The sequence below is a fragment of the Enhydra lutris genome, unplaced genomic scaffold (genome assembly GCF_002288905.1).
Source record: "Enhydra lutris kenyoni isolate GAN:26980312 unplaced genomic scaffold, ASM228890v2 scaffoldscaffold19, whole genome shotgun sequence".
Lineage (NCBI taxonomy): Eukaryota > Metazoa > Chordata > Mammalia > Carnivora > Mustelidae > Enhydra > Enhydra lutris.
The window spans coordinates 9287725-9298035 of NW_019154103.1; the positions used below are offsets into that span (position 1 = coordinate 9287725).

The following is a 10311-nucleotide window of genomic DNA, read 5'->3' on the forward strand; positions in this document are numbered from 1 at the left end:
TGCCCTCTTAGAGAATTCTCGTTACTCACTCACCTGGAGAGCTCCATCCCCGACTTTTGATGTGACACGTTCCTGCTTACTATTCAGATCTCAGCTCATAGAACCCCTCCTGACTCTGACTCCCCTCTAAAGCGATTCATCCCATGACCCTGTGGGGGCCCCCTCATAACATTTTTTCCCTTAAAAACACCTTATATTTATTGTTTGTGAGTTCATTTGTTTCACTGATTTAACTACATATGCAGGAGCTAAAGTTCAAAAAGCCTGGTCTTGAGGCGATGTTGATCTTAATATGTTGTGGGCAGTCTATAAAAACTTGTAACTTTATTCATCTTTTAGTATTCTTTTTACCTGAAAATGATCTCAGAGAAGTACAGTACTAACCCTCTAATCAGCTTTTCAGTACTTTAAGCCTTAAGACCATTTGTTAATTATTGTGCCATAAAAGACAAAGCAAAGTGAGAATTCAAAATAATCCTGTGCAGGTTTTGGAGATTTAAAGCCTATCAGCATAATTTATGACACCTTTCAAGAGAAAGTAAGAATTACTCATAACCCACATTACACTAGGGAACCAAATTTTGAAATTTACCCCTCTACTCTAAAAAACAAAAACCAAACAAACAAAAAAAAAGATCCTTGTGTGAAATATTATTTTTTCCTAGTAAAATTATTAGCCACAGATAATCATAAACCCATAGTGAAAAAATATAGTCATATAACTAAGAACATAAGAAATTTATGTAATGCCTATTGCGACTTATAAGGAAACCTACCTAACTTTAACTGCCCCACCTCTCGTTCACCTGTGCCTTCACTACCATTCAGTAACTCTGAGCAAAATACACAAACATCATTCCCAGTGCTTTCTAGGAACAAGGCAAAGCAAGGAGGCAAAGCGAGCACCATTACAAATAGAATCATCTAGAGATGGGAGTCTCCTCGCTTCAAAGATATGTTTTCAATGGTGTTCTTATTTTAAATTTATAATCTCTTTCAGAAACAAGGTAAGATACTCCTTTTTCCCACTTTCTTCACCTAATTGACACACTTGACTGTAGTGAATGCTCCCTGTTCTAACATGCCTTGTTAATTTCATGCGTGATGAACTATGGACTTTCTGGGTTTTTACCTGTAATGTCCCTGTCCCTTTTGAGTGGACAGTGTTTGGAAAAGGTAGGGAGAACTCTTGTTTAACTTAAGTTGTTCAATATACTTCACAGAGTAATCCAAAAGTGGCTGGAAACATCTGCTCAGAACTTACACATGTGGTAACTAGTCACTGAGTAAACGCTGAAGTCAAGTAACAACATGTATAATGAAAACAAGATTAAAATGGCTACTATTTGTATTAACTACTTGATAGTCATTTGGGGGGCACACATGGTTATTGCTATAACATACACAAAATATGTTTGAAGAAATTTCATAGAACTTTTAGATTTCTTATGCTTTTAATGTCCTCATTTTGAAATAAAAATATTTCTATAACAAAGATTTATCTCCCCTGGGTATTATCACTTTGATAACCTCTTAATTGAATATATTAACTTCTTAGCATTTTGGTAGATTTTTCTCTGCCAGAAGACTTTCCTGAAACAGGAATTTTCCACTTTATGTTTAAAATAAAAAGCCAAGGCAATAAAGAAATCTAAATCTATTTTTTCTTGATATCTAGTAAAGCCAGAGAAACAGCATGTTAAAATTACTTTAACATTAAGCCATTAAGTTATAAGTCAGTGCTTTAGCTGAGTCAACATTGGTTCTTGCAAAGTTGCAACCAAAGGGAAAGGCTTCTTTATTTAATGGATTTTCTGGATACTTGGGAAAGTTTCCAAATAATTATTGGCTTCCGGCATGATTTGCCCATTTCAGAGAAAGCCGTAGCTGGTAGTGTGAATTTGTTGTTACCTAAAGAGATTATTATATGTAGATTTTTATACCTGGAAACAGTCTAAAATGTATTGCTTTTTATGCCTTATAGCATAACATAGAATCAGCATTCTAGGTGTTATTAGTTTAGAAATATTCTTAAGATGTATTTTATGGATTTAAATCTACTATGTGATAATAAGTTCAATGAGTATGGATACAAAGTTCTAAATAGTAAGAGTTTTTTTTTTTTTTAAAATAGCTTATTACTCTTTTCTCCATATTTCCTCCTTTGTTTAATACTTATTTTATTATTTTTTTTGTCACCTTTTTCTTGCCCAGTACTCTTGTCAGCAAGCTCACTGAGGAGATGGTCTGTCCTTCCTCAGAGAATAACCCAATTCTTTGCATGAAAGAGGCCAGTGTTTATTAAGTGACCGAAGATTTTCTCAAAAGGACACACAAATGCTGAGAAGACTAGGGCAGGGCTATCAGATGTAAAGTTGGTATGAAAACATATATATTTCTGAACCCGGATGAAGGAATTTATAGAAATTACATATTAATGTATAGTCATTTCAGTCCTTGCCTTTTCTATTTATAACCCCTATGTATGCATATATATGTTTCACTATACATGGGTGTGCATGTACTATACATGCATGTAACTCTACATGGATAGCAACCATGTAGTTGAAGAAAAGGATTGCCATGTTTGACTAAGATCTGTAGTTCAAAGCAACTGCTTTTTTGGGTATGTTTCTGTTTAAATAAAATCAATAACAGATAATGCTGTCTTCTGTCTGTAGTACGCCATAACTTTACATCAGTTACCATAGGCAGTAGTAGTTCCATATTCCTAGCAATGTCTGTCTCTCACTAGATTAAAATTGCATGAAGACAAAGACCCTGTGTTTTGTTCATCATTTTATCCCCAGTGCCCAATGGAATAGGAGCTCGCTATAGCCTGAAGGTTAATATGAATCAAAATTCATATGTTAAACAGTGATCCCCATGTAATGGATTTTAGAGGTAGAGCCTTTGGTATGTAATAAAGTCACGAGGGTAGAACCCTCATGAATGGGATTAATGCCCTTATAAAAAAAAGACCCAGGAGGGGTCCCGTGTTCTTTTTCATCCTGTGAGTTCTCAGAGAAAAGACAGTCATCTATGAACCAGGAAGCTAGCTCTCATCAGACACCAAATCTGTCACTGCTATGATTTAGACTTATCAGCCTCCAGAACTGTGAGAAATAAGTTCCTGATGTTTATAAGCCACCCCGTCTATGGTATTGTCTTACAGCAGCCCAAATAAGTGTACATATGTATGTATGGAGTACATGAGTATTTTTATGTATGTATGTGTGTGCCTTTATACACATTTCCTTCATGGGGGGACTCATCTATTATATTCATATGGTGGCAGTCTTAGTTTGATCAAATGATAAGCCTGTGTTTAATGTAATTGGTTCTTATTATCATATTTGGCTTTATGTCCTGTCAAAAACTAGTAGATTTTAGAAAGGTCATCCAATACTCATGATGTTGCTAATTTTTATAATGTCATGATTAAGCTAGCCGATATTTTATAACCAATACTTTCTAGATAGAATTATTAATTATTAATAGTGTATATGTTTATCTAAATGCAATTTGGAAAATATGCTTGATAGTTGTGGATTTTGCAATTGTGGCAGATAGCATTACCCTGCCTCAGAAATACAAAAATGAATTAATTTAACTTTGAAAACAGACTCAGAGTACAGATAAGTTTTAAGTGGAAGAGAGGAAATTAAGCTGGAGGAACACTTATCTAGTTCTCACATGAAATTTTGGCTCTGTGGATGGTTTGTGATCATACATTATTAAATTCACTCCCCCTCCCCTTGATCCACTCTGCACCACCAGATCCCGACTCTGCAGATATTACATAAGGAGCAGGATAGCATTGCAGTGGCCATTTGTAATCTGAATACTCTTCAAAGCTTCACGTACACATCAGGCAGATTGCTGCCCCCTGCTCTGGGTGCACTCTTGTGGCGTGTAAGGTGCTGTGTGCAGTTTGGGAGCCATGCATATGACCGAATTTGCTCCCAAATTCATAATCATCTTCCTCATCTGCCATTCCTTGTTCCATGAACTAGAAAGACATCTCTGAGCTCTGGAAAGACCGACTGGGACTTGATTAGGAAAAGTGCCTGGATTTGGGTCCTGGATTTATTCCACAAATGTGAATTGATCACCTACTATGTGCCAAGTCATGGTTTAGGTGACTGAGATACATCAGACCAAGATTCCCTACCTACCCTTGTGGAGCTGAAGGGCACAGATGGCAGAAATGGATACAATTACATAAAATAAGTAGACTAGGTAACCAGTGTTATAGAGAAAAGTAAAGGAAGGCGAGAGAGACTGGGGTGCCAGAGGAGGGGCAGAATGTAGTTGGCAGGGAGAATTCATTAAGAAAGTGGGAAATGATCCCAGATTTGAAGAAGGAGAAGAGATTAGCGGAGAGAAACTTCCCCTCAAAGCCGTGTCACCTGGGACAAGCAACGCAAAAGCTGTGGGTCTTTATTTCTTCATTGCTATGATGGGATATTGATCTAGATGATCTATGCTTGTTCTTTTAAGTTCTTAAATCCCATACGTGATGATTTAACTTATGCCAACCATTACAGAATGGAAGCAGTCAAATAATGTTCATCTTGCCCACACCGTGTGTCCTGTGTCGCTAAATGCTGTGACTGCCACAGGATTTCAGAAGTTCTCACTATGAGAGTAGTCATTTGGAAATATCTCATTACACTCATTCATTATTCAACAAACATGTTAAGCACCTACTATGTGCCAAGCAGTACTGAATAGTTGAGGTATTCCAAAGCTCACAGTGTGATGAGGCCAGGGAGGCATATTAGCACAAAGGAACACATGTTATACTGGAACAGAAGGGTATACACAAGATGGGGCACACACAAGATGGAGGGGCCAACCACACAGAGTGGGAGTATCCACTTTCAGTGAGGGTTCCAGATATACATTATTTTTTCCTCTTAATATTATTATTATTTTTTAAAGATTTTATTTATTTATTTGACAGAGAGATCACAAGGAGGCAGAGAGGCAGGTAGAGAGAGAGGGAGGAAGGAGGCTCCCTGCTGAGCAGAGAGCCCGATGTGGGGCTCGATCCCAGGACCTTGAGACCATGACCTGAGCTGAAGGCAGAGGCTTTAACCCACTGAGCCACCCAGGCGCCCCTCCTTTTAATATTATTTCAAAAAATTTAAAATAGCTTTTATGTGTTCACCTTAAATATTACTTAAGTTTGGAAAGCTTCAGTTCCCACAAGGAAAGTAAAAATGATCAGATGACATTTAATACTATTGGGGAAATCTTAAATTGTGAAATTAAAGAGGACAAAGTAGGCAACTTAGAAAATATTTACTTCCGTAGAACTAAGGTAATGACGTGGTTCTGTTAACAAATGAATTTGAAATGTTGACCTTTTCCCACCAGTATTTGTGCTCCCCTTTATATTTAAAAGTCATTTTTTTTGTTGCTGTCATTACTTTTATTGATATTTTCCCATGTTTTTATTTAAATTCTAGTTAGTTAAAATATAGTGCAACATTAGTTTCAGGTGTGAAATTTAGTGAGTCAACACTTCCACATAACACCCAGTACTCATCACAAATGCCATCCTTAATCCCCATCACCCATTTAACCCATCCCCCCCAAGCCCATAAAAGTCAGTTTTCTATGATGGTTAGGAAGCAATAACCATGACAATAATAACTGTTATCTATTGGAAGCTTATTGTGTGCCAGGCTCAGTACTAGGCAGTTTTCCATGTATTATCTAATTTAATTCTCACAAAGCTCTATGGAATCTGTGATCATCCCCAGTTTTCTAGATGTGGTAACTGAGCCCTGAAAAGATGAAGTTAGTTGTCCAAGGTCTAAAACCAGTAAGTAGCAGTAAGTCTAACATTCTTGAACTTGCCATTAGAAGACCCTTTCTTGAACACCAGAGGCAGAAAATGCTGACTCTCTGACCTGTGTAAGGTCAAGCACTTAAATATTCAGTGTAACTATAATTGCTTTTCACATTGGTTAATGGGCAAATGGTCAAAACATTTCTCTGCTGTCTTAAGACTTGTATTTTATAAAGTATATTCATCATCTCTGAATTTCTTCTAGAAATTGAAAGTCTACACAGAGTGTTTTTGGACCCGATCTAAATATTTTAAAAATTGTGCTTCAGTGTGATTTGGTACACCATACAAAATTATTCTTCTTTAAAAGAAAATTTTTTTTAAGACTATTTGAGAGAGGTAGAGAGAGAGCACGAGTAGGCAGAGCAGCAGGCAGAGGGAGAGGGAGAAGCAGGCTCCCCACTGAGCAGGGAGCCAATGAGAGCCTCAATCCCAGGACCACCCAAGCTGAGATCACGACCCAAGCTGAGATCACGACCCAAGCTGAAGGCAGATGCCTAACTGACTGAGCCACCCAGGCGCCCCCAAATTCTTAATGACCTCAAGTTTCAAAGGATTTGTAAGTTGTTTGATGAGGCACTTTATGAAATAAGGAGTATAATTCATTAGTTGAGAGTGTTATGGAAAAGACATTAACAAAAGCTATCTCTTCTGATAGAAGTAACTGAGGAAATTACCCTTCCCTACATTGAGGACAGTATATGCTATACAAGCGAATATTCTGACTGTGCATTTTCAGCAGACTTCATGGACAAGAGAAATTTCTTTCTTGTGTAAACAAACTGGTTAAACAACAACAACAACAAAAATAATGGGAATGAATTGGTACTCATACAATTTTATTTAAAGCTGTGTTTTTTCCCATAGGAAGTTGGAAGAGTTTTCATCACAAGAAAATACTTTTTACTAGAAACGCTTTGCACAGGGGCCTACACTTGCTGTTTTTTTTCCCCCAGGTAACCTGACTTTTTTTTTTTTTTTTTTTTAACCCAGAGTGTTTTTTTGTGCCTATATCTCTATGGAAACTTCCATGACAAAATTGGGAGGAAGTCTTCAGAAAAGTAATTAGGTGACTCTTATGCATGAGACTCAAGAATGTATTAAAGCGTTGAACATCTCTACCATGGCGGCCAAGGAGAATTCACGGTTGATGTGCATTATTCCTCCACTATTATTTAGGCCTGGAGAACTTAGAGTACAAAAATAGAAATTTAACGAAAAATGGGAGATAGAAAAGGTGTTTCTGTAGTAACATGAATTTTGAATAATTTTCTATCACTGAGAGAAGCTAATACTGCTTATCAGTCCAATTCAGGAATTTGAGATTTAGATTACTAATTTAATCTTCTGACTGTAAAATTCATATCAAATTTTAGGAGGATTTCAGCTCCCTTAAATTCCTTCTGGGCCAAGTTTGAAAAATAACAGTTTTAAATGTGAGAAAATAATATAGGATTTCCGCAAGTAGTAAAGGTCGTCTGCTTCAATGATTATCTACTGTGCTCTATGGTTTACTTTTGTGTTGTAAAAGAAAACTGAAATTATGGCAAGACCACTTGGAGGCGTTTCTCTGAAGGACTGAAGAAAAAGAAAGTTCAATCTGAGTGCAATCATAAAGGAAAAAGAAAACTTTTTATTAAATAAAAATAACAATGATGGGTATTTAGAGCAATTTTAAAATAAATTCCGGACTTAGGATCATGTCTCAAGTCACATTTCAGTATCAACTTCCCCAAACAAAGTATAGGCTTTGTAGTTTTATTACTTGAAAGCTGTGAGTAACTTTCTAAGAATATGAATTTACAATTAAAATGAAGTGGAGTATCCAGTCACTTTAAAAAAAAAATGGGTATTGTATGCAAATGATCTGGATAATTCTGATCACTTGTGTCAAAAATTCCTTTGCACTAAATCTCAGCAGAGTATTTGGGGTTGGAAAGGCTGGAGCAACAAAAGTTTTCCTCGCTAAAAAAACTTGAGTCTAAAAAAAAAAAAAAAAAAAAAACAAAAACTTGAGTCTGACTTATAGACTCCTCAGGAGTATTTTAAAAATAATATTTTCATACTCTGGGTGCAATTTGGACTAAATGTTTTGTACATAGTTAATAATGTAACAAATTTAATAATTACGTGAAACCACAGCCAAAATTTATTTTACATAGGATTTAAAACTGCTACTGTTAATGACGAGTTATTACTATTTTGGCTGAATTGAATTCTGTGATTAGATGTTCAAGGATGTTCTCCTTCCTCGAGAAATCTCTGTGTATAAATGCCGTACAGCCTTTGGGAGACAGCTTTGATTCTACTATACACGTTAAAGAAATAGCTGAGTCAGCAGCTTGCATAGTAAAATTTATGATTATATAATTCCTTTTCACGGTCCAACATTGGAAAACATTAAATCTGTGGGAAGCAAAGAGAACTGAAAGAGAGATGTCTAAAATAGCTAGACACTGTCAAATTCAGAATCCTATTTGTGTAGTCGTAATATATGCAGGGAAATACTTCTAGCAAGACTTAGACTATCATTTGACCTTCACTAACCATACTTTCCAACAGAGGATGGCAGTTTTCTGAGACTATGCTTTTGACCTTGAAGATGCAACTTCATGTTTTCTGCCTCTTGGCAAACTTATAATGCCTCTTGTCCCCAAACTGAGTTCATCTAAAATGAATATCATCATATGTTTAAGCTGTTCAGGTCTAAAATAATTCTTATTTTAATTATTCAGCCTCCAAGGGCAAAGAGAGATGCTGCAGCTCCTTTAAAACTCTCTTCTTATTGCATAAGTCTCTCAGCTTTCCTAATGCAGGATGTCCCTCATCTGAAGCTGGGACTGAGGAAACAGCTGCATTATACTGCATGCAGTCTCCAATCTTGCTACAGCTCTCAGCCTTAGGATTCAGCTGAGCTGGATAGAAATATGCAGGAGCAATATATTGGTCCGTGGGAAACGGAAGCTTTACCAGAGGAGATGGTCACAAGGTGAGTTACTCTCCTGAACCTTAGCTTGTCTGTCTTTCATTTTCACACTGTGTTTCTTAATGCTTACTCTCACAGAAATGACCCTACATCCTAAGTTTCACTTCCTCTTTCTCCCCGCTCTTGCTTACATTTAAATAAACTTTATGCCCTGCATTCTACTTCGAAGACAGCCACTGTACTAAAAAGCCTTGAACAATGGCATCGACCCCCTGCAGCTGGACATTCTTAAGCCATTCCACTTTGATCGTCCTCAATTCTTAGCCCTACTGAAATGAAACGGCAGTCAAACGCCCGCGGAGAGCGTGTTCACCAATTAACAGAAAGGAAAAGAAAAAGTCAATGCAGCAGAACTAAAATTCAGAAGCACCAACCAAGCATCCCAACTCCAAGGAACTTGCAATTAATTTGACTTTCATAAGAGAACGTGTGTTTTCTTACCTTGGATGTGAATCACTCTGTCATGATCTAGAGTGTAGTTGTCTGAATGATGATCAGCCCAGCAGATTGAAATCAGCACCAGAAGAAGTAGCCTCTTCATCTTTATAACCCAGGGAATCTTCTTCACTGCGAGAGCATCACATACAAAGAGGCTTGTGAGATTTGGAACCCTTGGGAGTGTTGCACTGCACTTCTTATTACCGCCTTATCATCAGAGAATGGGTCTGTAAAAATATTTAACCCAATCTGTTCAGAAAGTTACTGTAGCTGTCTTTGGGAGCTGAAGACTGCAGCTTTGAACAATTCCAGTTTCCCTTATGTAGCCAGAGTCCAAATCATGTTTAACTCTATCTTTGCAGAATTCTAAATCTAGAAATTTACATCAGTATTGTTCTGGTATGAAGAATTATAGTTGGTTACAAAAAGATATGGCAATGATACAGAAGGACTTTGAAAATATTTAAATCTCTGAATTGGAAGTATTACTTAACAAAACAACCATTTGATATATGTATATAGGAGTAATCCCCAGTCTAATTAGGAACTGAATCTTAAACTGGGGCAAATAATATTTGCTTGGAAGTTGACATCCTCATTCATTTTACATGTGGCTTCCTAAGCAGGTTAGATTTGCTCGTTCTGAATAAAAAAAAAAAAAAAGAAGACAAAAAAAGAAATCCCTCGTGTGAAGCAAAAGCAGCACATTTATTCGAGATTCACTTACCATCTTAAACCTGACTTGGGTCGATGGTGAAGTGTTGAAAATGAGGGACCAACTAGGTTAGAGTTGTGCATGCTACCACTGCAGTCATCCTGATTGATTTTTCATTCATTTCTACCTAAAATGCTGACGCACCAACTTCGAGTGCCAGGTAGGGTCTCTGCAGCCGGCGGAGGCACGGCTGGCTGCAGGGCACGTCCCTGCCAGACTCCGGGGGAATGAGGCAGATGAAGACCAGAACCGGACAGCAAAGCACAGCTCCAGTCCTGAGTCAAAGAGGCAGAGCCCTCGTTTGGCTGT

General features: G+C 37.2%; 1 protein-coding gene across 1 annotated transcript in view; it reads right to left on the minus strand.

Moving 5' to 3' along the window:
- The window catches only part of LOC111148410 (hyaluronan and proteoglycan link protein 1), a 32538-nt gene extending 23126 nt beyond the window's left edge, over positions 1-9412 (minus strand). The window contains exon 1 of the mRNA XM_022504931.1: positions 9291-9412. Within this exon, the coding sequence (XP_022360639.1) occupies positions 9291-9390 (100 nt within the window). The 5' untranslated portion in view covers positions 9391-9412. The remainder of the gene's footprint in view (positions 1-9290) is intronic.
- Between the last annotated feature and the right edge of the window lie 899 nt (positions 9413-10311).